Below are 26,592 nucleotides of genomic sequence, written 5' to 3'. Positions count from 1 at the left end.
GGTAAAAAATATAAGGGAACTAATGTTGAAGAATGAAAAGCATGCAAGAAGAGAGAGGTGTTTCTAAAATCAGATTTAATCATTTGCACTTGGAATTTTGGCATGTTTGTAAAACAAAAACAAATTTGCTTCACAAATAACACAGAGCAGATGGAACCCTTATGAATGTTCTCAACACTTTTGAAAGTTCATGTTAAAAGATGCTTTTCAGAGCTGAATGCACATGTCTTGCATTGCCTTTGCTGTACTGTGATATAACATTTCCTTCTTCCAATAAGATACAAAATAAATCTTTCCCGAGTAGTAATTACGTTATATTCCCTCCCCTTCCACTGTTGCCACTCTCTTTGCTGAAGACTCACATCTTTCTCTGTACATACTCTGAAGACTTTTGCATTGACCCAATCACCTTCTGTTTTAAATTCATGCAATTTGAAGAGTCATGCATAATGCTGTACAGTGGGTGAGTGGAAAGAGACCCTTGTGCTCTAGAAGTGAAGCTTTTGGGGGTCCTTTGTAGTTAAGGAGATACATTTGAAAACGTGTTTACAAACAATTTCAAAACATCTCCGAACAAACTTGCCAGAGACCATGCCTTGTTCTTCAAAAGCCTGGCATTAGGGGCTGTTTTCCGCTTGGACCACCTTGTTTAGTGCAGCATCTGCAAAGATTCTGTGCCAAGATTCCTAGTTAAGAGCTCTGCATGTATTTTATTAGGCAAATGTGATGACTTGGCTATTGTGCCCTTCTAGAAAGCTGTGGTCTGTAACCCTCTCTGTAAGATGAATTTCTATGTCACATACTACTCAATCTAGCTGGCACGCATCTTCGTTCTAATCTACAGAATTAAGTGACAGGCCCATTGATTTTGAAGGAAATTGCCAAGGGAAGGACGCTTGGAATAGCAGCCCAAGTCCCAGGAACATCAGCAGAATTAAATCAATTTCAGTAGTGAAAATAGGTCAACATTTTGACCACATGGGTTGGATAAAAGCTTTTAATAAAGGCTGAGTTGAATTAAACTTTCAAAATGTTTGGCGTGTCTTTCCATAGGTCTGTTGTTTCTTGTATTGCAGGCATGTCCAACTCCCAAGAGACTGTGATCTACTCACAGTATAAAAAGACCGGCTGTGATCTACCCACTGTCATTGCCAGAAGCTGTTGAGCTTTTTTTAGAGGAGGGTTGAACTTTTGGGGGGGGCAGTTTACAGAAGTTGTTGAGCGTTTTTGGGGGGGGGCAGGTTTGGCCAAAGGCCATCATTAAACTTCATGCCATGATCTACCTGGGACACCCCCACGATCTACCTGTTGGACATGCCTGTTTTATTGCTTCCAGGCTGACATTATGAGGACACTCAGTGTGTAGATTTGACCCACCTGACCCTCAGATGTGGCACACAGACAATCCCCATTAGTCCAAGCACAGTCTGAGCACCAGCAGCAGCAGCATGAGCTTTCACCAGGGCTGGATGAGTAACTTAAAGCCCTCTAAATGTTGTTGAACTCCAATTCATGTTTGCCCTGGCCAGCATGGTCAGTAGTCAGGGATGATGCGCGTTGTAGCCCAACAACTTCTAGAGGGCCACAGGTTAGCCAACCCTGGTCTAAATAACTGTTTTTGGAGTGACTGCTGCAGGAAATCCCTTCTACCTCTTGTTTGCAATTCACCATCTCTGCATCTAGTTTAGCACTATATCATGCAACCAATGGTGGGAACTTGCATGGCAAATACACTGCAGCACTAAGAGGGGAAGATAAGCCAACAAAATGATGAACCATCTTCATCTTGATAGGATCCCTTCTCCTCTTGCTCACTCATGAAGGCAAGTAGCCTCTTTCATATCTCCTCTATCCCACTCTGCTCATTGTGGACTATGCACCCACCAGAAGTAGAATGGAGCCACTAATTTCCAACCCCTTTTGTAAAGCAACAAAGGAGCTTTTAAAAAGAAAAGTATACTGAACATGTACAGCCGTTCTGTCTGGTAAGTGCTGAATTTCTGAGCAAAGAGGAGTGCGACTCTCAGGGGATATCTTCTGCACAAGCTCCTCTGAAATTAGCAGAATGCACAAGAGGTGTATTCTTGTACATTATTTCATATCTGCGGCTTTGTGCAGATAATGTTTCTGGCAATATGAAAGCAGAAAGCACTGCATTTTCTGTCTTGCCCATGTGTCTGTGGCAATGGTAATTTGAGATCCATTTTTACCTTTTGTGGGTCTCACTTGAATTTTCTAATTCCTCAGATTCCATGTGAAAGACGCTGGAAAATGGATCCTAAAAATGAGAACAGTTTCAGCTTAGTTAGTATGTATAAATAGAATTATCTGTATTTCATAGCACTCAATTAAGTAATTTATTCAAGGACAGCAGCAAGTTGCTTCTGTCTCATGGTACCGTGTTACTAGGCATAAGAACATAAAAGCCCAGTTGGATCAAACCAAAGGCTCATCTAGTCCAGCATTCTGTTCTCACAGTGGCCAACCAGATGTCCATGGGAAGGCAACAGGCAGATGCTTCCAGCAACTGATATTCAGAGGCATACTGTCTCAAATACTGAAGATAATATAGCCATTTTCTTATGTGACTGCCTTAAATTTCTTCATGGGTTGTAATCTGGGACCATATGCTCTTCTCTACACCCAAAGAGCATCTTCTGAGTCCCTTCTCCAGGTGTCCTCACCAGGTGAGATGAGCTAGGTGGCACCCCAACCACGGAATGCTCTCCTCAGGTGCCTGCACCCTTGATGCCATTTCAGCATTAAGCAAACACCCTTTTTATGTTCGCAGGCCTTTTAATCTGTTCCTTCTTTAAATGTGTTGTGCTGATTTTATGTTTTATCGATTTATTGTATGTGTGCTATTGTTGTTATTTTTGTTCTCGGTCACTATGAAAACATGGGAGACAGATTAAAAAAATTAAAAATGCAAGGCAGGACATCAATGCAGGATGCACAACAACCACTGCACTCTGCTCTTTCAGTGGCTGCAATCCAGGGATCTAGTCCATTGTTGTTCCTTGTATGCATATGGCCATTGAACGCAATTGCAAAAGATGGGCTTCCAGTGCTGAGTGCTGGCTCTAAGGCATCTAAGGGATGCCTGAGAATCTTCTTTCCTCGAAAAGCAGTCAGGTTCTGTTCTTACCGAGCTGTCTTCGTCCACTATGAAAATGGTGCACTTCTGCACCTGCATAAAGGTGATTATGGTGGCAGCTATCTTCTTCAAAATCACTTCTAAAGATTGCTGCTCTTCAAATATTAAGCTGGCAAGATCGAGGAGAACCTACAAGGGAGAAGAAAAGAAAGATATATTAATGATGACAAATTTTTGATGGAAAGCAAGGCAGACACAAATTTAATCATTATGAAGTGAGATTTCCCCCCCCCTTTTTTTAATGGAGATGAAAGTCTCAGGACCAAACAACACATGATGCCGATCATCTATTTTTATATCTTTTTAAATCAAAGAATCATAAGCATTTTTCATTCACACGAAACCCCTTATCAGGAACCTTGTTGGAAAACAATCATAGCAGAACCCAAGACATAACAGAACCACCTAATTAATAATGGTGCATAACTGAGGAAATGTTTCATCCCACAGATTTCTTTTTTTTTTTACCTAGATCTTTTACAGTTTTCCCTGCCTTTTCTTTTGGTGATATCCTTTGGTTAAACCGACAAATATTTAACATTAAAAAGTTTTCAAATTAGCTACTTGGCTTACCCATGCTTTCTACTTCCTGTCTACTCAAGACAGAGACATCATTCATCCATCTTCTGCAATAGAAATTTTGGGTCGGGTACATTCTTAACCCAGTGGGGACTCGCGTCTTTGGATGTTTTGGCTCATCGTGTCAACACAACCTTGATTTCTCCCACAATGCCCCACTGTAAGCTTTGCAGTGGGTGGGTGTGTATGTGGAGTGGAATTCTCAATTTGGCAAACTAGGACCCTGTTTGAAAAAAACATCAACCATGCAGTGCCGCATTATGGAGCTGGGCTGAGATGTTTACACCCCTTTTCCAAGCAATTTTGAAATCCCATCCCACTGGCAAGCTTAGGAGCACTGTCTGCCTATTTTATTCATACTGGTTTTTTTTCCACACTGCCAGAGGTGGGCCTAGATACTTCCCTCCGTAAACAGTGGTGGAATATAAATAACCCTCCAACAAAGCACATGGCTAGAGGACACACCCTTAGAAACATACTGAGAGAGACCAACTCTGATTCACCAGATACAGTAAACACCCTATTAATACATGTGGAGGAGCCTCAGAGTCTGAGTGAGTTTACAGAAGACGCAGGATCAGGGCTTGTTCAGGCTCCAACTCACTCCAACGTCAGGAAAATTGGGGGGGGGCAGATGCTCTGAATTTACCTTCCTTTCTTTTTTCCTTTCCCTCCAAGCATTTGAAACCTCTCAACTCTCTATTTCTTTAGTTACATCTCACCACTGCCCATCGAGGTATTTGTATGCTAGGTACAATCTACATGTTCATATAAGGCCTGTGGCTCAGTAGGGGGAGAACATGCTCTGCATGCACAAAATCCCAGGTTAAATCCTAATGTCTCCAGCTATCTGAAGTAGCAGGGAGCCAGGTTGGTAGAGTGGTCAGTGTCAGACAAGGACCTGGGAGACCAGGGTTCAAATCCCCATGAAGCCATGAAGTTCACCTTAGGCCAGTCACTACCTTTCAGCCCAACCTAACACACAGGGTTGTTGTGGGGATTGAATGGGGAGCTGGAGACCCATGTATGCCACCTTGTGCTCTATGGAAGAAAAGATGGGATATAAAGCAAATAGAGGCCTTGGAAAGCCCAAGACTATGCGAGCCAAATCAAGGCCACATGGACAGGCTCCCACACTGATTCTGCCCACAACTCCAAGCCATACATTATGCAAGAGATGACAGATGATAGATAGATGATCGATAGATAGACAGACAGATGATAGATAGATAGATGATCGATATAGATAGATAGATAGATAGATAGATAGATGATAGATAGATAGATAGATAGATAGATAGATGATAGATATATGGGATAGTGACTTTTTAGGCTCACCTGGTTGCGTCTGTTTTCCAGCAGGGATGTCTCATACAGCTGAGCATTGTGAAGAACAATTCCACAAAAAGCCAGGTATGCAGCAAAATCCTAAAAACCAGATAATACTAAGTTAATTGAATTGGCAGGCTGAGTATTGAGATGGCTGGGAGATAGTCAACTAATCACTGTAAAAGCACAATACAGTATAGATAAGGACCAGAAAGTATTGGGCTAAATTCTACTAACACAAAAGCAGAGAGGGGAGGTTTCAAATTGGACAGAAAATTGTCTCGCTTGCTCTAGGTGCTTTCCTCTCTATTGGTTTATATTGACTCTTAACATTTACATAAAACACATTGGCAATCCTAACCAGTGTGAGATTACTTCTCTGCTCTTTGCCATTTATCTTCAGTATCTGCCAACAATCCCAAAGAAGGGACAACATGTACAGGCCTATATATCAGATTCCCCAAACAGTTATTTACATTTTGAAATGCTCTTGTGTTTTCTTGTTACTAACAGCACTCCAATTACTTGGATATGGCATGAAGAGTTGTTATTTTCTGTTCCCAAGAAACCTGCTTTAGTAGCAATGAGTGTTGTTTATATACTGTCCGAAAATACCCAATTCTACCTGTGACCATATCCCCAGTGGTAAAGATTTGTGGTCAATTCTTGCAAACACAAAACCAGAGTTGGACAATGGAATGTCTTATGTGCAATATTAAGTGTACAATGTCTTACAGAGACCCTCATCAACTTGGTCCAAAGCAAATAAAATAAAGAGTCTCCTTCCCTGAGCAATAATAAAAACAATCTACAGATGCTATCAAAGAGTGTCTGAGATTATTTTTTGACAATTATACATAAAATTGTTCTGCTAGTCAGCAGTTGCCAGGAGTTCTGCATTTGTTTTGGAAACATGTGTCTCACTTCTAACCACAGCTTACTTAAGAAGTATCAGTGACATCAAGGTATTTATTCATGAATAAGTGCATTCTTGAGAACAACCCATGCAATATTTATCTCTATTTTCTCATGATAAAAGTATTCCATAATAAGTAGTTCTGGGGAACCACACACACCAAAAGTTACGTCAGCCTTAAATACTGAACACATGGTATAGCCACCTATCATATAATGAATTATGTGTTTTAAAAGTAGGAATCAAATTTTGCTTACATAGCAAACTTGTGAGCCATTTTTGTTTAGGAAGTATATTACTTCTGATGTCCTACAGATGTTCATCACACATTCCATTTAGACAGGATGAATGAATTCTTATCCTGCAATTGCCAATGTTTGTCAGCTAGTAGCATAGAGCAACTTTTCCCAAACTGGTCCTCTCTCAATATTATGGACTACAACTTCCAACAGCTCCAGCCAGCACTTGGGATGATGGAAGTTGTAGTCCAACTGCATCTGGGGGAGTTGGATTGGGGAAGTATTGGAGGATTTAACAGTGAATAGATATAATGATGGTACAATCATAGTTCATCATAGAAACTGCCCTGAGATTTACAAATGAATACAAATTCAATAAATAAGAAGAATAAGAAGCTCATAAATGAGTGATTTCTATTAAGAACATAAAAAGAGCCCTGGTGGATTAGAGCAGGGGTTGTTAACCTGGTCCCTACTGCTCACTAGTGGGCGTTTCAGGATTCTAGGTGGGCGGTAGGGGGTTCTATGGCAGAAGCTGAATCCTCCTTCCATCGAGCACTGGTGGGCAGAAAGGAAATTTTACCATCAAGAAGGATGCATTAGGTAGGTATAAAAAAGTTGACTACCCCTGGATTATAGGAAGGCCTAGCAAACCTAGCATCGTTTCCTCACACTGACCAACCAACCAGATGCTTCTGGGAAGCCCACAAGCTGGACATGAGAGCAATAACATAACGGGAAGCAGCCATTTTGTGGGGGAGTTCTGTTCCTTGCCCCTGTGCATGTCAGTGGAGTGGACATAATCTGCTCTGTTACACCCCCATTCAACTCTCTTCCAGATGCAAAAGGACCTACGTGGCGGCGGTCGCGCATCAATTGGACATGTGCAAAATGGTCGCCGCCTGTACTCCTGCTGTTGTTTCCAAGCAGTGGGTTTTCAGAGGCATAACAAAGCTACTGACAGCCTTTATCCTTCATGAATTTGTCTTATCCCCCTTTAACATTATCTGGGCTGACGGCCATCACTACATTTTGGGAAAGTGTATTCTAGAGTTTTAACTATGCGACATGTGAAGAAACACTGACTTTTGTCTTCATTGGATGAATCCCAATACTTTGAGGCTCTAGTACTATGTTCAAGCAGACTAAACAATCCAGAATAAACTCATGTAAACAGAGAGGAAATTAAATTATCTGTGTATACCAACAACTTCTATGAGTCTATATTTGAATGAAATTGTTGAATTTCTAAGCTCTGTTACACAGAATTCTTATTTATTTTGTTTTAATGTATAGACCACTCACATTAGAATATATATGAGTGGTGTACTTCTTTTGAATATAATTTCCGAATGTCTGAATGCTTCCAAACTGCATTATTTTACTCCCACACTGTTGTCAGTAGAAAAGTGGTTTACAATTGTGCTGTTCACATGGTCACTGAAAGAAATATTAATTAGTTCATGTTACTCTGTTTATTTATTGTTTCATTAGGTGATTCTCCGCTTTCTAACAAGTTTCCAAGTAGCTTACAGAATATTAATCTTACAAGAAAACTGTTTTAAAGAAAAACATATATGCACTGCTTTTCATCCTTAATAGCAAAGAAATGTGCAAAAATAAAAAGACAACCAAATTACAAAATTCAGAATAAACTAGGAGCCACTTAGTCTGACAGCAGGTAAGTCAAAAGAATCCAGGTGGTACTAATGGCCAGCAGAATTTTCCAAAACCAACTTTTTTTCAGCATGGTGCTTAAATGACACTAAAGCAGGCACCAGGTGAGCCTCCCTGGGGGAAGCACTCCACAGCCAGGGTGCCACCACCTAGTTGGCCCTTTCTCTAGAAGCTACCTGCCCCACCTCAGATGGTGGAGGCACTTGAAGTAGCTTTGCTGTCATGGAAAGTGAAGAGAAGCTAATCATTTATACCTTCTCATCTTGCTCAGTGAATATTCCTCCACCACCAGACTTCTTGTTGATTGCTTGTGCCACACCAACCACCTGATGAAAATAAAATATAGAAATATTAGTTAATTCCATAGGGTTTTGACTGCAAGTCATGTAGAAGTGAACATTAGATATCAAGTAGCTGCAATGTACTAACTTCTTCTTCTTCTTCTTTTTAAATAAATGTACATTTTAAATGAAAATGTGTATTTAACATCTCAACTTGATTGGTACTATGATTTCTCCATGTCAGAAACTTTGACAAAACAGATGGCAAGAAGACCCCAAAATGTATTTTAATTCTCCAAATCCAACGCTATGTACCACATGTTGTCAATGGCAACGAGATGAGGGTGGTAGAGAAGCAAACAAGGAAGGCAGGAATCTCAGCCTTCACTGTTTTCTGCTCCTGCCCTTACCAAGTGACAGCCCCTTTTTGACAGCCCCGAATCACTCCAGGTGGGCCACACCCCAGTGAACTGCCTGATGTCAAGAACTGGCTGGATGAGGAGGCGTGGTGGGAGGCACCAGCCTGGGATCCCCCCCTAGGGAAGCCTGAGAGCCAGAGGAGTGGTGGTGAGACATGGACAGATCAGAGGGGTATGGGAGGGGAGGAATGGTTGGATGTTGAAGAAGCAACAGGCTTTAGTGAGCAAGAGGAGCCAGGTGTGGAAAGCAGCTCAAACTCAGCTGATGAAGCAAAGAAGGAGGGGATAGATGCTCCATTATAGGGACTGATTCTGCCTGAGACCTCTCTGCTTGTATGCTGTTTTCCTGAATAAAGAATTTTCTGCTCATCTCTGCATCTTCAGTGATGCCCTGCATCTGAACCTGCCCTGCATCTTAACTTGTTCTGGTTAAATGTTGAATCGGCCACATTCTGTTCAGGATGCACAACCCTACTATGTAGGTGGAAGGATCTTTTCCAGCTTGTAGGCAATCTTTGGGAGGGGGGTGGGGCTGCACAACAGGCATTGGCAGGTTATTAAGCACTGTGGCTCGTCCAAGCCTCAGATTCCCCAGAACCTGGTTTTAAATGTTATTATTTATTTATATCAAACCTTTAAACAAAATTATGCAAGGCACTTTACATAAAATTAATACAAAGTTCTAATAGAATATATAATGATAATGATATAATAGACTATTATAACACAATATATGATATAATATAGAATAAATAAAATAAGACACAGACAAAGAGGCAGAATTTACAATAAAAGCAATGCTATTCTTTTTGCCTACCACATCCTCACAAGTTAAGGGCTTGCCTACAGCTTGCCAGTGACATACGTAGCGTATTCTCCTTGATTCAGATGGTGAAAAGAGGAGTTCATGTTCAAAGCTCCTTAAGTTCATTTAGTTCAGATGGAGAAAGCATGCTTTTTCTCTCTGTGTGTGTTGTCTTTGGAGTTTCTAAGTAACTGTTTAATTTCAAGTGACTTGAAATGCCTAGCTGCTTTTTGTGTACATATAATAGCTCTGCTGGATTTCAGAGCTTCCTGATGTTAACAGCCACAATTCCATGAGCATTAATGGAAAGTTTCAAAGGGAGTGCTCCATTAATACACTTATATCTGATCTTCTTGGGACCTCCTGCAGAGAGGTAATTGAGTCAGATGAGCAACTTTTGATGTATCACTTGTCGTCCAGAGCAAATGAAAATAGCAAGATGCTTTTTTTGAAAGGTTTATCTGCATGCAGAATCTGAAGTGCTTTCTTCCAAAGGGAAATAGCTCTGCAACCATTAGCCCAATCCCACCTCACTTATTTTCCTGCCTCTTTTAACCTCCTTTCAAAGTTTGGCACAGAAGAAAACAATTTCTAAAGAGGAAGGGTGGTGGCGAGGAGGAAGGGATATCTGTTGTTGTTGGCGGCATCCATCTGTCTCGAAAGACAATGGAGTGCACCTCCGGGGGTGAAGTCAAACCGCTGCAGAATCACAGCGCCTGCTGTGGATGCAGAGACCAGTAACTCGTAACTGCTGACTCCCACGTTGTTTTTGCTGCATTAGCAGCACCAAAGTGACCTCTCTGGGGTGCAAGCCTGGACAGTGTGGATGGAGGTCCTGGGCTGCCCAGAAAACAAGACACACGCACCCCGGCCTTGCTGTTGTGGTCCAAAGGAAAGCAGATCAATACATGAGGCACCAGCTTGGCTGCAGGAGTTGCCGGAAATAGATGTACAAGGCACCACCCAACCGCCTTAGGGACTCCACTCCAGATTTGTGTAGGGTTTACTACTCAGCCTTTTCTTCTCCCAAAGAAAGGCAATGGGTACTGATTTTTCCACAGGGTTTACTCCCAAAGCCTTTCTTACAAAGGAGTATAGCAACAAGGCAATGGAGGTTTGGGATCAGAGCTTTCTCTCTTCTCTTCTCCTCTCCTCTCCTCTCCTCTTTTTCTTCTAGATTTGCTGCCTTCCCAGATTGGGGCACTGGTGCGATGGGGGTGCAGTATTGGGCACACCAGATTGAAAGCCAGGTAAGAAATGTATGTAAAATATAGCACCAGTTCCAGGTAGTTATCTGCAGATATATAGCATCTACGCTTTCTTGTCCAGGAGAAATGGATTCTGGTGTTGTGAAAAACATTCAGCAAAGTGAGAAAAATCTAAACATGCATAATTTGGGCTGGTGGAGCATCATCATACATAAGCAAGATTTTTATTCCTTCCTAAAACTGACCAAATAATACCACCATGAGTAAGAACAAGACCAGACTGTGGGAAATGAACCTAAGAACACATTCCTTAATTAAGTAGATGAATCGAACTGACATTTAAGCCTAACCAAAATCCTTCAGACAAACCTTCCATGCATAACCCAAGAGTGCACTACAAACTGGAACAGAGTTAAACTCATCATTTCAAACAACATTACTGGACAAGTAATAAACATTTACTCTTCAACTTATGCTCTTACTTCCCCACCCCACCCCTTAGAGGTTGTCTGTACTACTTCAGTTGCAAGCTGCAAAACAAACTTTTCTCTCCCCTCCACTAATATTCATAGTATGTTAGAGCAATATATAAAAAAAGGTTTGTTGACCTCAGTTGTTCCCCCCCCCAATACTCTAAGCATGTGCAGTTTTGCAGTTTTAATTAATATTTTGTATTAATTTTAGTGTAGATATACCATACTAACATGAAGATAGAGAAAATATAAGGCAAATCTGTATTAGAAAGAGAGGGGGAATAACAGATAGAAACAATACACCATGATATGTTATATGGAAATACATTGCCTGCTACCATTCTGGAATGACCAAGTAGCAGGTTTAAAGTAAGTTATGTCATGGCACCATCTTGCCAATGAGAACAATATGGGGTTTGCTTCTACTTCTCTGATGGAAAATGCATTTACCTTAGGAATAAGCACCCTTTTGTTATAGAGGGTGGGGGAGGACAGTAATTTGGGGTGGTATTTTGGGGAGAGGTCTGCTCTGCTGAGGACACAAGATGATCAGCAGCTGGAATAAATTATCGCTCTTGATATTGAATATGTAGCTTTACCTACTGCATTTCACATTGTATTTTTGCTGCGTTACATTGTAAGCCACTTTTGAGTCTTGTTTTAATAGAAAAACGGGCTGTACATATTAAAACTAACCCAACCTAACCTTAAAATGTGGGGAGAGGTTAGGTTGCTAGGAGGAAGGAAGCTATTATGACCTGCATCAATCCCAGGGGGCTTTGGCATGCTGATCCCAGCCTAGGTGCTGATTCCAGACCTGTTTGTCACTGGTACCATCACATGGCACCCTCTGGGAGGCCATTTGGAGCCCTGGAGTTCAGACCTGGAGGAGGAACCGGCAAGCCACTCCAGTATCCCTGCCAAGAAAACTCCATGGACAAAGACAACAGGCATATAAAAGTTATGACGCTGGAAGATGAGCCCCTCAGGTCGGAAGGCGTCCAACATGCTACTGGGGAAGAGCGGAGGACAAGTACAAGTAGATCCAGAGCTGATGAAGCGGCTGGGCTAAAGCCGAAAGGAAGTTCAGTTGCGGATATGCCTGGAAGCGAAAGGAAAGTCCAATGCTGTAAAGAAAAATATTGCATAGGAACCTGGAATGTAAGAACCATGAACCTGGGTAAGTTGGATGTGGTCAAAAATGAGATGGCAAGAATAAATATTGACATCCTGGGCATCAGTGAACTAAAATGGACAGGAATGGGCGAATTCAATTCGGATGACCATCATATCTACTACTGTGGGCAAGAAACCCGGAAAAGAAATGGAGTGGCCCTCATAGTCAACAAAAGAGTGGCGAAAGCTGTACTGGGATGCAATCTCAAAAATGATAGAATGATCTCGATACGAATCCAAGGCAGACCTTTTAACATAACAGTAATCCAAGTTTATGCACCAACTACTGGTGCTGAAGAAACTGAAATTGACCAATTCTATGAAGACTTACAACACCTTATAGAAGCGACACCAAAGAAGGATGTTCTTCTCATTATAGGGGATTGGAATGCTAAAGTAGGGAATCAAGAGATAAAAGGAACAATGGGCAAGTTTGGCCTTGGAGAGCAAAATGAAGCAGGGCAAAGGCTAATAGAGTTCTGTCAAGAGAACAAGCTGGTCATCACAAACACGCTTTTCCAACAACACAAGAGACGACTCTACACGTGGACATCACCAGATGGGCAGCATCGAAATCAGATTGATTATATTCTCTGCAGCCAAAGATGGAGAAGCTCAATACAGTCAGCAAAAACAAGACCTGGAGCTGACTGTGGCTCGGATCATCAGCTTCTTATAGCAAAATTCAAGCTTAAACTGAAGAAAGTAGGAAAAACCACTGGGCCGGTAAGATACAATCTAAATCAAATCCCTTATGAATACACAGTGGAAGTGAGGAACAGGTTTAAGGATTTAGATTTGCTAGACAGAGTGCCTGAAGAACTATGGATGGAGGCTCGCAACATTATACAGGAGGCAGCAACAAAAACCATCCCAATGAAAAGGAAATGCAAGAAAGCAAAGTGGTTGTCCAATGAGGCCTTACAAATAGCGGGGGAGAGAAGGCAAGCAAAATGCGAGGGAGATAGAGAAAGATACAGGAAATTGAATGCAGATTTCCAAAAAATAGCAAGGAGAGATAAGAAGGCCTTCTTAAACGAGCAATGCAAAGAAATAGAGGAAAACAACAGAATGGGAAGAACCAGAGATCTGTTCAAGAAAATTGGAGATATGAAAGGAACATTTCATTCAAAGATTGCCATAATAAAGGACAAAAGTGGTAAGGACCTAACAGAAGCAGAAGACATCAAGAAGAGGTGGCAAGAATACACAGAGGAATTATACCAGAAAGAAATGGATGCCTCGTACACCCCAGGTAGTGGGGTTGCTGACCTTGAGCCAGACATCCTGGAGAGTGAAGTCAAATGGGCCTTAGAAAGCACTGCAAATAACAAGGCCAGTGGAAGTGATGGTATTCCAGCTGAACTATTTAAAATTTTAAAAGATGATGCTGTTAAGGTGCTACACTCAATATGCCAGCAAGTTTGGAAAACTCAGCAGTGGCCAGAGGATTGGAGAAGATCAGTCTACATCCCAATCCCAAAGAAGGGCAGTGCTAAAGAATGCTCCAACTACCGCACAATTGCACTTATTTCACACGCTAGCAAGGTTATGCTTAAAATTCTACAAGGAAGGCTCAAGCAGTATGTGGACCGAGAACTCCCAGAAGTGCAAGCTGGATTTAGAAGAGGCAGAGGAACCAGAGACCAAATTGCAAACATGCGCTGGATTATGGAGAAAGCCAGAGAGTTCCAGAAAGACATCTACTTCTGCTTCATTGACTATGCAAAAGCCTTTGACTGTGTTGACCACAGCAAACTATGGCAAGTTCTTAAAGAAATGGGAGTGCCTGATCACCTCATCTGTCTCCTGAGAAATCTCTATGTGGGACAAGAAGCTACAGTTAGAACTGGATATGGAACAACTGATTGGTTCAAAATTGGGAAAGGAGTACGACAAGGCTGTATATTGTCTCCCTGGTTATTTAACTTATATGCAGAATTCATCATGCGAAAGGCTGGGCTGGATGAATCCCTAGCCGGAATTAAGATTGCTGGAAGAAATATCAACAACCTCAGATATGCAGATGACACAACCTTGATGGCAGAAAGTGAGGAGGAATTAAAGAACCTTTTATTGAGGGTAAAAGAGGAGAGCGCAAAATATGGTCTGAAGCTCAACATCAAAAAAACGAAGATCATGGCCACTGGTCCCATCACCTCCTGGCAAATAGAAGGAGAAGAAATGGAGGCAGTGAGAGATTTTACTTTCTTGGGTTCCATGATCACTGCAGATGGTGACAGCAGCCACGAAATTAAGAGACGCCTGCTTCTTGGGAGGAAAGCAATGACCAACCTAGACAGCATCTTAAAAAGTAGAGACATCACCTTGCCAACAAAGGTCCGTATAGTTAAAGCCATGGTTTTCCCAGTAGTGATGTATGGAAGTGAGAGCTGGACCATAAAGAAGGCTGATCGTCGAAGAATCGATGCTTTTGAATTATGGTGCTGGAGGAGACTCTTGAGAGTCCCATGGACTGCAAGAAGATCAAACCTATCCATTCTGAAGGAAATCAGCCCTGAGTGCTCACTGGAAGGACAGATCGTGAAGCTGAGGCTCCAATACTTTGGCCACATCATGAGAAGAGAAGACTCCCTGGAAAAGACCCTGATGTTGGGAAAGATGGAGGGCACAAGGAGAAGGGGACGACAGAGGACGAGATGGTTGGATAGTGTCTTCGAAGCTACAAACATGAGTCTGACTAAACTGCGGGAGGCAGTGGAAGACAGGAGTGCCTGGCGTGCTCTGGTCCATGGGGTCACGAAGAGTCGGACACGACTAAACGACTAAACAACAACAACAACAGTTCAGACAAAAGTCCAGTCCAGCTACACCACTGCACAAAAGAGAGAGGAAGGGTGGGGGGAGCTTGGTTTTAAAGTGTTTCATTTATATAAATAAAAAAAGGTCTGAGAGTAACCCAGAATCTTGAGCAAGCTTTCACTTCCCACTGAGGCCTGTCTGGAGGCTCTCAATATCTGGAATTCCCACCCCAGCAACTCAGATCTTCTAACCACATCCCAGTAGGAGAGAGGAAAGTTTTATTTGTTTATTTGTTGCCTCTCACAAGCTTTTTGCACCCTCAGGAAACCAAAGATGTACAAGATAAAGAAGGCTGTAATTCAGTTTAGCAGCTTTAGCACATTAGTAGCAAGGGGCTGCTGCCTGGAGTCCACCAGAAATAGAATTATTTGTGACCACCGCTGTTTGGAAGGGATACGAAACAGGAAATGATGCCTTTGGCTATTAATGCAGACCTCAACAGAAGATCTTTTGCAAAGCACACATATGGAAAAGTGTGCTCACCCACTAAGCACCAAAGTTCTAATAGCCAAGTTGAAAAACTGGGAGGAAAAACACTTTCAATATCTCAGTGGGTTAGATGGTGATTTATAGGCTTCTTCACTCACTCTCACACCAAGCTCTCCAAGCTACTGGCAACACAAGTGGGATCATTGTGCTGCAAAGTTAGCCATTAGCAAGCATGGTCTCAAAATGCTCGTTTTAAATAAAGGTTGCATTGTCAGGCGCACTGCATAAAATCCAACTTTGCTCTTTTAAAGTTAATGGTAAACTACTCTTGGCATCATCATACAAGTCCCACACTTTAAAGAAGTCTTCAAAAACAAAACAAAACAAAGTGTGGGCAACAATAATGCAAACCCCTCACCCGCCCCACACTATAGCCAAACACACACACAAAATCAACATACAAAGGCTGCCATCATTTTAGACATCTTATACCATCACACAGCTGCTCTCCAATTCCCAAGGCATCTTTTAATTTAACGGAAGTGTCCTTATTTTAGAATATCATACCTCAAAGAACAGACAGTCCAGATCACCCTGAGTCAAGTTCTTTTTTATCTGCATACAACAGATACCACAAGGAACAGATAACATGGCAGTTTCACCGAAAAGAACACCCCACAGCCACCCACAAAACTCCTGTTACTATAAATTCCTAACTAAATGCCTCACAGCTCCCCCTTACACTGGCAGTTTCATCCATTTTCTCTGGATCATCCCCCAAGGCAAGCAAATCTCCGGCTCTCACCAACATCTACTGCAACCACGGCTTTCATAAATAGGGCTGCTTTTAGGCAGCTCGGCAATCCCCCAGGAGGATGACGTCACATACTAAATTCTCTCTTGGTGGAGGTCTGCACACTAATGGAATCAATTCTTCTCAACAAGTTCAACGTGTAAGTGGCTGCCTCAACAACTCCACCAAAAATATGCTTGCCTTTCGCCCCCAGTTCTGTGTCTCTAAGCAGTTTCGCAAGAAGCTGAAATCCAACTAGTGGCTACACCTGATGCATTTCTGCCTGACTTGGCGCAGAAGATAAATCAAGAGGGATAGTGAAACAGTCTTAGTCATGGCCCTTGGTTCATTCTTCTCCTGCCCTTATCTACACCACCTCAGAGCAGTGTTTCAGGATGAAATCCTATACCCACTTTCTGGGGAATAAGCCCTATTGAACTCTATGGGAATACATGTACAGTGGTACCTCAGGTTACATACGCTTCAGGTTACATACGCTTCAGGTTACACACTCCGCTAGCCCAGAAATAGTGCTTCAGGTTAAGAACTTTGCTTCAGGATGAGAACAGAAATCGTGCTCCAACAGTGCCGCGGCAGCAGGAGGCCCCATTAGCTAAAGTGGTGCTTCAGTTTAAGAACAGTTTCAAGTTAAGAACGGACATCCGGAACAAATTAAGTACTTAACCTGAGGTACCACTGTACAGGGTTGCGCTATAAGTGCCTCACAGGAATTCTATGAGGTAAGTTAGGCTGAGAGACAGCATATTGGCTGCCCACTAGTAAGGAGGGATTTGCATCTGTTTTTTCCCCCCAGGTCCAAACCTAATAGCCCAGGCTCTTTGCCGCATTAATTCTCCCTGCCAGCGCCACAAATGCTACAGCATGCTTTAAAGGAGGGTTATTTATTGTACTCTTCAATGCATGCTATTTTGTCTATTATTGTCCAGTCACCACCGGCCCTTGTGTAAGGATTCCAGAGCGAAGAGAGTTCAGTATTAAGCACATGGCAGCTCACATTGAGAATGTGAGTAAACTCTCTAAGCTTCCCAATGTGCTCTGACACCAGTCCACAGGTGCACAGCTGACATGCAGGTGTTGGCTCACAACACTGGCCTTTTTATTTTTATTAGCTTTGAACCACAGAAAGCTGAATCCATTTCAATGGTATCGCAGGCGCTGAAGAATCCAAAAGGAGAACACTTTCGCCCTGTGTAAACAGCTTCCTGCCATGAAAGGGAAGCTTGTGGTTCTTAAAGAGCTGTGAGGAAACAGTAAAAAAAGGACTGTGTTAATATAGCCTAAAAAGACCATTCAGCTGCTCCTTATTAGCCCTGCAGGTTTCTCGTTTACTATGGAAAGCATGTGAACCATATGCGGGCTCTTTTATTCTTTGGACCCAGCTGCAGGACCCTAGACTTGTTATATGTGGGATTGTGAAAAATGGAAAGAAACAGGCACATGCTGAGGACTCTCTTGGGTGATAAGCCTCGGCATTATTTTAGTTTAAAGGAATGTTAACATCCTTGATTGGCTGGACCATGAAAGGAAATTATTTTCTATAGCCAGCTAGAACAGATCCTGAGCTCATTTGAACTGGTGCAACTCCAAGTAAATGCCAAGTATTTGCCTTGCACTAATAAGCCTGGTCCATGATAAACGCTGTGCACACACTGGGCATTTAAATAACATTTACAGCACATCCTGTCCATGGCTCCAAAGAAGCTTGGGAACTGTAGTTTACCAGTAACAGCTGCAATTCCCAACACCCTTTGCATGCTACAGTTCCCTGAATTCTTGGGTGGGTGGGTGGAAACTTGCTTTAAATGTCTGATATGTATTCAGCCTCTAGTTTCCTAAAGATAGGCAATTAATAAATGACACATGCAACTCGAGAGAATTTCTTCAAGCCTACAGGGGTGAGCGGGGCAGGCCAAGGTTTACACAATTAACAAACACAGTGTATGTGACAGCATGCATTTCAACAAAGTCCTGGGCTCTCCATGTTAGAATAGGAGTTTAGAAATAGCTGAAATATACATAGAAGTTTGAAACTGTAAACAGATTTAAGCTTTTTTGCACACAGAAATAGACATGGGTTCTGCAGACCAGATCCAGACTCTGATGTCTTCGCCTCCCTCTCAGCAGCTTGGTACTTAATTCCACCAAATGGTGATTCTCTGGCCGGCCAGTCATTCTTGAAGAAATGTGGGGATAGGGAAACCTATTCATGCAAACTCAGCTCAGTCTACACAATGACTAATGGATATACAGTGGTACCTCGGGTTAAGTACTTAATTCGTTCCGGAGGTCCATTCTTAACCTGAAAGTGTTCTTAACCTGAAGCACCACTTTAGCTAATGGGGCCTCCTGCTGCTGCCACGCCGCCGGAGCACAATTTATGTTCTTATCCTGAAGCAAAGTTCTTAACCTGAAGCACTATTTCTGGGTTAGCGGAGTCTGTAACCTGAAGCGTCTGTAACCTGAAGCGTATGTAACCCGAGGTACCACTGTACAGGACGGAAGCCAATCCAGCAACCCATTTTGAATGTTGAGAAAGTGATACAGTCTGTGCCATTCTCAGAGATTCATATGGGGAAATGATGTTCTGTTGAGTATCCACCGCACTCACACCTGAAGCTTTGGTATAACATTGTCCCATAGAATTATGTGACTTGGGGGAGGAGGAAACTGTTAAAGGGAGATATGTTCTCATGTTCCCTTTGGGGGAGAAAAAAACACCCAATAATTTTTATTTTTTTAAAAAAGGAAAATAATAATGGCAAGCCCATCACAATATGAGTTGGCATAACTTTATACACTTTAGGCAGAAATCCCACCTTGCTTGAATTGCACACTGTATCACATACTCATGGGGAAGACTTAAAGTCAAAGCTGTAAAGCCTGTGATTTGGCAGCCTTAATTGTATTTTACCCTCATTTCCCCTCTGTTGCTGCTCTCTATGCATGTCTTTTCATCGCCAATACAACTGCAGTTCCCTTCCGCTAACACTTTGCCGCTGTCTGTTGTGCGGACAGTGTTGTTATACAGTTTAGCCACTAGGTGGCACTGGACTTGGTTGAACCTGGGTGCAGCCAGGACTTTCCCGTTTTGCTCTTGCTGGAATGAGACAGTAAACTTATTGCCGTAGTTTCCTGACTGGTGTGTCCTCCACACCAGGAGGGGCCAACATAGTGGTTTCCAGATGTTGCTGGACTCCAGTCAGCCTCCAACAGCATGGCCAATGGTCAGGCATGGTGGCAGCTGTTGGCCAACCATGTGGAGGGCACAACGTTGGCTACCCTTGCTAGAAGCCTCCCATGACAGCTAGTTGTCTTTCTAATCTTCCGGCGCACAATGTTTATCGCTGCTCCATTTCGGATGTTTCATTTGTGTGAAAAGGAAAAGCTTCTACGATCATATCAACTGCCGTGGAATTTAATGCGCACTATTGTTTTTGATTCTTTTGGCCTAAAATAGACATGCTGACTTTTAGCCTTAAAAACGCCTTTGCCCTTCCTGGTTCCCTGCAGGCTTTTCTCCCTAGGCCACAGGCATTTCTGTAGCATCGCTAGCTGCGTTCAGCGTTTTATTTTATCTGGATGCTTCTCGCTGCATTCTTGTACATTCAGATCTTAGATTTAATTCTCTGAAAGCTACTTCAAACCCCAAAGGGAGAATGTGCCGTTGCTTTTTTTCATTGTTATTCCTAAGCTAAACACTTTTTTTAAAGCTTCCTGTGACGATTATAAGATTCAGTAAAGACAACACTAAAGAAAAATTATCCACTAAACCAAAGAATGCACAGAGGGTCCGGAAATATATATTTGTCTCTTTTAGAGCAAAGGGGCCCTGTTCACATTCAGCTGCGGATTGCATTATAATTATTTTAGATGTGGATTGCATGATATATTTATTTATTTAGGCATACTCTGGCTGTTTTTACCCCTATGGAGATGAACTTCCTTCTCAGCCAGAAAACTAAACAATTGATACCAGTTAGCCGTTCTACCTATGCTGGCCTTTAAAACTGGTGGCTCCCTTTATCATTAGACCACACCAGTAAACCACTACATTTTCAAGCCGTTCATGGGGCTCTTTTCCCATTTGTCCTACAGAATGTGGCAAACACGTAAATCTATGTTTTATTCAGTAAGCTGCTCCTGCTCTTTGCCCAAATCAAGGATACTCAGTCACACCCAATCATTCCCTCAGCCCATTCCCCCCCCCCTTCCACTGAATTGATAAACATATTTCCTACTTCTCCCCCTCAAACCATCCAACCCCACTTGGGCATCCCTTGTTCAGCTGCTCCTTTCCACCTGCCTATTTGCCTGCATTATCAGCCACAGCCACACCACACATTTAAAGTGTTCTTATGCCGCTTTAACAGTCATGGCTGCCCCCCAAAGAATCCTGGGAACTGCACTTTCTTAAGGATGCTGAGAGTTGTTGGGAGACTGCTCAGAGAGCTACAATACCCAACACCCTTAACAAACTCCATTTCCCAGGATTCTTTGGAAGAAGGTTCTTACTGTTAAAGTGGTATAGGTAAAGGTAGAGGGACCCCTGACCATTAGGTCCAGTCGTGGCCGACTCTGGGGTTGCAGCGCTCATCTCGCTCTATAGGCCGAGGGAGCCGGCGTACAGCTTCCGGGTCATGTGGCCATCATGACTAAGCCACTTCTGGCGAACCAGAGCAGCACATGGAAACGCCATTTACTTTCCCACTGGAGCGGTACCTATTTATCTACTTGCACTTCGACGTGCTTTCGAACTGCTAGATTGGCAGGAGCAGGGACCGAGCAACGGGAGCTCACCCCATCACAGGGACTCGAACCGCCAACCTGATCGGCAAGTCCTAGGCTCTGTGGTTTAACCCACAGCACCACCCGCATCCCTTAAAGTGGTATAGGAACACTTTAAAAGTATGGAATGGATGTGACCTCATAGTCACAGCCTAGGCTCTTCTCTGATGTTCTTGCGCTCTAAATCATCTGTCTGCACCCTCCCTCAACACCTTCTCACTAGACTTCCACAGCCTTGATTTCTTCTACTCACATTCCTGACCCCTTTCATCATGAACGGGGAACATGTGACCCTCCAGATGTTGTGGGACTCCCAAAACCATCACCCCTGACAAGTGCCCAGACTAGCTAAGGCTGATGGTTGTTGAAGTCCAACAACCTCTGGAAGCCACAGGTTCACCATCCCTACATGATGAATCTATTCAGAGGGGAAGGGACCTTGTTATTACATCTGTTCCAACAGAATTGCCACTTTTTTCCTTCTTGCCTGCTGCGAACACTTTAGGAATATTGAAACAACCTGGCATTATGTTTGTCAGGAAGTTTTCTGGATAAATTAGGAATCCTGCCCAATACTATTGGTTCAGAAGACACTGTCAAATTCAAGAAGGGTCATCGTGTTCCTGCTGAAGGATGGTGATCCCCTCCCCATTTCTCCCAATCATTTTCCTTTAACGAAAACATCCCCCCCACCCCCGCAGATCTGAACTTTTCAGTTTAAATTTCTCCCTGAGCAGCTCTTTTTCTTCTGTGATTTAAAGTAGGCTCAGCTCTAAAACTGCTTTCTTCTGCTCTAAAGCTGCAGGTATTCTTTCCATTCAAAGTCTGTGAGATAGACTTCCCAGAAATGTGCTCTGAAGAGAAGGGCTGAGGGCATGCGCACTAAACATTTAAAGCACATGTATGCACAGGACTCCCTGCAAAGAATCCTACAACTATAGTTTGTTAAGGGTGCTGGGAATTGTGGCTGTGAGGGGGAAACTACAGTTCCCATGGTGCTTTGGGAGCAGCCATGTGCTTCAAATTTATGGTGTGTACTCAACCCAAATCATCTTCTTGACTTCACTGGCCCCAACATCTAATGGGCATCTCTGGGGTTTCCTGCAGCTTCTTATCTTAGCTTTCCTCCTGCAAGAATAAATATACACACACACACAAAAAGCCACAAAACAATGTCATTTCTCATGCCTTCCCCTTTCATGGAAAGAAGGATGCGAGTCTTTTTCTAAGTATATAGTTTCTGGTGATTCTCAAACTAAAATATAAGTATAAAAATAGATGCACTACCATCACATTTTCCACGTGCCCACTTTCTTGTATTATAAATGCACGTTACTTTTCTATTAGTTGCATGCAGGCTCCTGCTGTTCCTTGAGGCTGTGCTTTTACTGTGGGGTTTTGGGTATCCAAAGGCGGTACAAATATATTTGGGTTTTTTTTTGTAAATATTTTGTTTTGCTATTTAGATTAAAATGGGGAATTCGTGAAATGGAATTGGGGTTGACTTTAGAAAAAGGTATTAAGAATAAGTTTTGATGTATAAAGATTGAGGTTTATGTTAAAATTGGTTAAGCAAAAGGATTTAAATATAATAAGGTAAAATTTGGGGATAGGAACTTGTTGAATTAAAAACTGAATTGGAATACAAGAAGGGGAGATGTGGGGAAGTCAAGGAAATATGTGATTGAAAGTTATATGTCTGTGTTTTGTTCTTTTTTGTTTTTTGTTTTTCTTTAAACTTTTTGAAAACTTCAATAAATATTTTATATATATAAAAAAAGAGGCTGTGCTTTTACTTTGGGGGCTGTCATAGATTTTTAGCATTCAGAGAGTAATCTTTGATCACTGCAATGCAGTCTACATGGGGCTGCCTTTGAAGATGGTCCAGAAGGTCCAGTTAGTCTGCAGCGGGGCTACAAAACTGCTGACAAGGACCAGGAGGTGGGATCACATCACAGTTGTTTTGAAACACCTGCATTGCATCTCTGTTTGATTCTGAGCTCAGTTGAGCTTAACTTTAAAGCCCCACATGCTATTCCTTGGACCATCTTCTCCCGTATCAAGACTCCTCCTGTGTGCTGAGATCTATATTTGGGGTTCTTCATTGGGTGACCCCCCCCATCAGAAGCAGGGTGATTAGCAACCCAGGAGAACCTTTTAGGTACCGTTGCCCAACCTATGGACTGTCCCCTCCAGGGAGGTTCGCCATCATTTCCGTACTAGACAAAAACTTTCTTTATTTTATCAGGCTTTTAAAGTTTTTAAACCTTGATTGGAATACTTATCCTGTGCTGTTTTTTGTAATTCTTTTGTAAGTTGCTCTATGAATGCTGAGTGGCCTCAGAAGGACAGTGATGGAGATAAATAAGAACAATAAAAACTAGCAAAACAGGGGGCTAATGACTATCAAAACGGAGTCCGTTTGGTGCATTCATTGTTACTGTGACTAGCTGTGTTTGTAGGACTATCACAAGAACACCTCAAAAATTCTTCTAACCGAATAAAGTGAGGCACAACAAGAACAACTCCTCCATCTTTCCCAGTGTGCCTTTCAGTGTATATTACGGACATGTTCCTCCACCCCATGCTTGTGGCAATGAAAAGGAGAGTACACCATGAGACAAGGCCACATTCACACCATACATTTAAAACACTATGATGCCACTTTAAACAGCCGTAGCTTCCCCCGAATTAATTATGGGAGCTGTAATTTGTTAAGGTTGCTGAGAGAAGCTAGGAGATCCCTTTTCCACTATGAGAACTACAGTTTTCAAAGTGACTTAACAATCAATCCCTCTTCACAGAGAACTCTAAGAAGTGTAGCTTTGTGAGGGGAACAGGGGTGTCCTAACACACTTAAACTACAGCTCCCATAATTCTGTGGGGGAAGCTGTGGCTTCACAGTGCATAGCATCACAGTGTTTTAAATTTATGATGTGAATGTGGCCAAAGTCACACCCTTGCTTTCAGTTTGGTTTTCAAAATGGAGGGCTGTGAGCTGCTCCTGCCTTTCTGCCTGCCCAAAGTGTTCATCGACATCCACACACAGGGCATGGGGCACATCCTGCCCAGAACATGCACAGATGGCTGAGCCAATGAAATGTCACTTGTGGGAGTGATGTGGCATGGCTGACACGTGCCTGAGGCCCAGCTTCAGTAGCTTTGCAGAAAGCAAAGCCGGCTTGTTATTGGTGAACATTCAGAGCCAAAGCAGCTTCTTTTATCTGTTAGATAGATCTTCATGATAACTGCTGTGTCTGTTTTCTGGGCGTTTTCTTTGGAACGAGGAGCCAGTGTCTTTTTATGTTGTTAATGGCTTTCAAAAAGTAGGAAAAGCAGCTAAAAGCAGATGGCAATTTAGGATCTGATTCCGTGGATCAAGCCTCATTCCAGAAATGTGTCAGTAAGGCATTGTGGCGAGAGTGATGAAAACCTTCTGCTAAGAGAGTTTAAAAGGAAAGAAAGGGTTGTGGTGGGGTGGGAAGAGAAACCAGCTTTCCCCAAGAAACATTCCAAAACTCTGTCCCTCCAGTTCAAAATGACTAGAAGTGAGTGTAGCACTTCGCCCCCTCCCTTTCCCTCTCATTTCAACCTCTGCCAATTTGTTCATCTATCACTTTGTTTTACACTTGCAAGTAATGGGAAGGGGATGCTTTGCTTCAGCTGGGGCCATGCTTTCGTTTACGAGGGTAAACCTATCCAAAGTCATTGTATTTTATTTTGGGAACTACCAATGGCAAGCTGAATACTTCTTTAAACAAGTCTGTTATCCCTGCAGTGTCTTGACCTAAGAACACGGCATTTCGTTTCTTCGTTGATCAAAGATGGCTGACTAGATGGTAGCAACGCACCCAAGGCCCCTTGGAGCTTATGATTAATGGAGGCTTGCGAGCCAAACTCCTGACACATTCTTGTTTTGTTTTGGCCGGCTTGTCTAAAGAAAGCATGTCATGAGCAAACCGTGGACTTTGTGCACCAGACCTCCGACGCCAGACATCCCCACATGCAGTGGTCGGCTTGGTTGTCGGTTGACTTGGGGCCAGGCTTCAGAGTCTGCCAAGTCGAAACAAGCACTTGTGATGGCAGCGAAAGATACATATGCCAACAGCAAGATCAACAAGCAGTGGTAGCCTGTACACTTCAGAAAATGGTGCAATGGGCAGACAGGAAAGAAGGAAGTCCTTTATTTACTGCTAGGTGAATGAGTTTCAAGTAAACCTACTTCCTTACTTTCAAGTAAAACTACAGTTCTGAAGATCTGCCCCAGTATGCATCACTGCATATTGGAGAAGCATCCCTGCAATGTTAGTGTAGTTTAAGTTGAAATGATAAACACACTTATTAGGGAGTAAATTCCACTGGACACAGTGAAATTTAAGCCCTATTTATGTCTCCATGAGCCGAAGATACTTTCTGCTGGGTCAATTTGCCCCCAAATATGTGGGGGGATTTAAGCTGTGTAGATGACATCCCTGAGGGGGCAGGGCCTGACATTATGTCCCCGTTTCTCCTCATGTGTTTGCTTACACATAAGGAGGCTGAATCCTGAACAGGGAATCATTTCCACAAAAGCATGTATAGAATTGTGTTGTTATCAGTCTTTGTGACTTTCTAGTGATGTACCTACTAACTATTTTGCTGAATGCTCATGATATAAAGGAAATGAAGTAGAGATGTGGGGAAATTTGATTTTATTTGTATTTTAATGAGAAACTACCTAATTCAAACTTCTCCGTCCAATATGTGAATCAAAACACAGCTATCTTTCAGAATGTGTACAGAAATGCATATAAATACATATGCTAGTGAAAATAACATATAAAATGCATTATATTCTGGGGGATTGACAGATTTGCCCACCCATAAACTGAAGTCAGGGTTAGGCCATGAGGCAGCCAGGTGTGCATATGACAATAAATTACTGAGGATGATGAAACCCCAAGCAGACTCTGGAGGGCTCCAAAAAGATTTCCGCAAACTCAAATCTTGTCTGACCGAAAAGATATGCATATTCAGACGAAAAACCAACAACCCTCTCATCCCAGCGGATGGCCGAAATGATCAAGGAGATGAAGCTAATGTTTAAATTAGCCACAGCTCAAAGCATAACAAGTTTAAAGTAAAATGACATTTGGGATTAACATGAGTTAATATAACACTAGAAACTGTAAGTATATTTTGGAAAAAGCTGAAATGCTGCTGGGAAACAAGAACTGGAAAAACTCAGGTCCAAAAATTAGCCTTTGAACCAAAAGTTATGTGACAAGAGAAACTCCATACAGTCAAAATAAGCCCTGGGACACTCTAACAAAAGACCAGCTTGAGGCCAGTTTACTGTCATATGTATTCTCTAAACATAAAGCAAGCTGGTCATTGAGTGAAGGGCAGAGCAAGCAAAGACTCCACAAAAATCTGTAGCAGCAAGCAGCGCTGCAGCAAAACATTGCAGCGAGGAGTTCTCCCGTTCAGTGTTCCAGCCGTG

General features: G+C 42.5%; 1 protein-coding gene across 12 annotated transcripts in view; it reads right to left on the bottom strand.

The window, feature by feature from the left end:
* Positions 1-26,592, bottom strand: part of PDE5A (phosphodiesterase 5A) — a 131,415-nt gene that overhangs the window by 36,683 nt on the left and 68,140 nt on the right. For all 12 annotated transcript variants that reach the window (XM_083571173.1, XM_083571166.1, XM_083571169.1 and 9 more), the window contains 4 exons: positions 8,152-8,223; positions 5,075-5,164; positions 3,149-3,286; positions 2,211-2,278 (listed from right to left, as the gene is read on the bottom strand). In XM_083571173.1, coding sequence (XP_083427299.1) covers positions 2,211-2,278; positions 3,149-3,286; positions 5,075-5,164; positions 8,152-8,223 — 368 coding nt within the window. The remainder of the gene's footprint in view (positions 1-2,210; positions 2,279-3,148; positions 3,287-5,074; positions 5,165-8,151; positions 8,224-26,592) is intronic.

This window comes from Podarcis filfolensis (assembly GCF_964270895.1).
Source record: "Podarcis filfolensis genome assembly, chromosome: 9".
Taxonomy (NCBI): domain Eukaryota; kingdom Metazoa; phylum Chordata; class Lepidosauria; order Squamata; family Lacertidae; genus Podarcis; species Podarcis filfolensis.
This window is presented reverse-complemented; position numbering and strand designations above follow the sequence as displayed.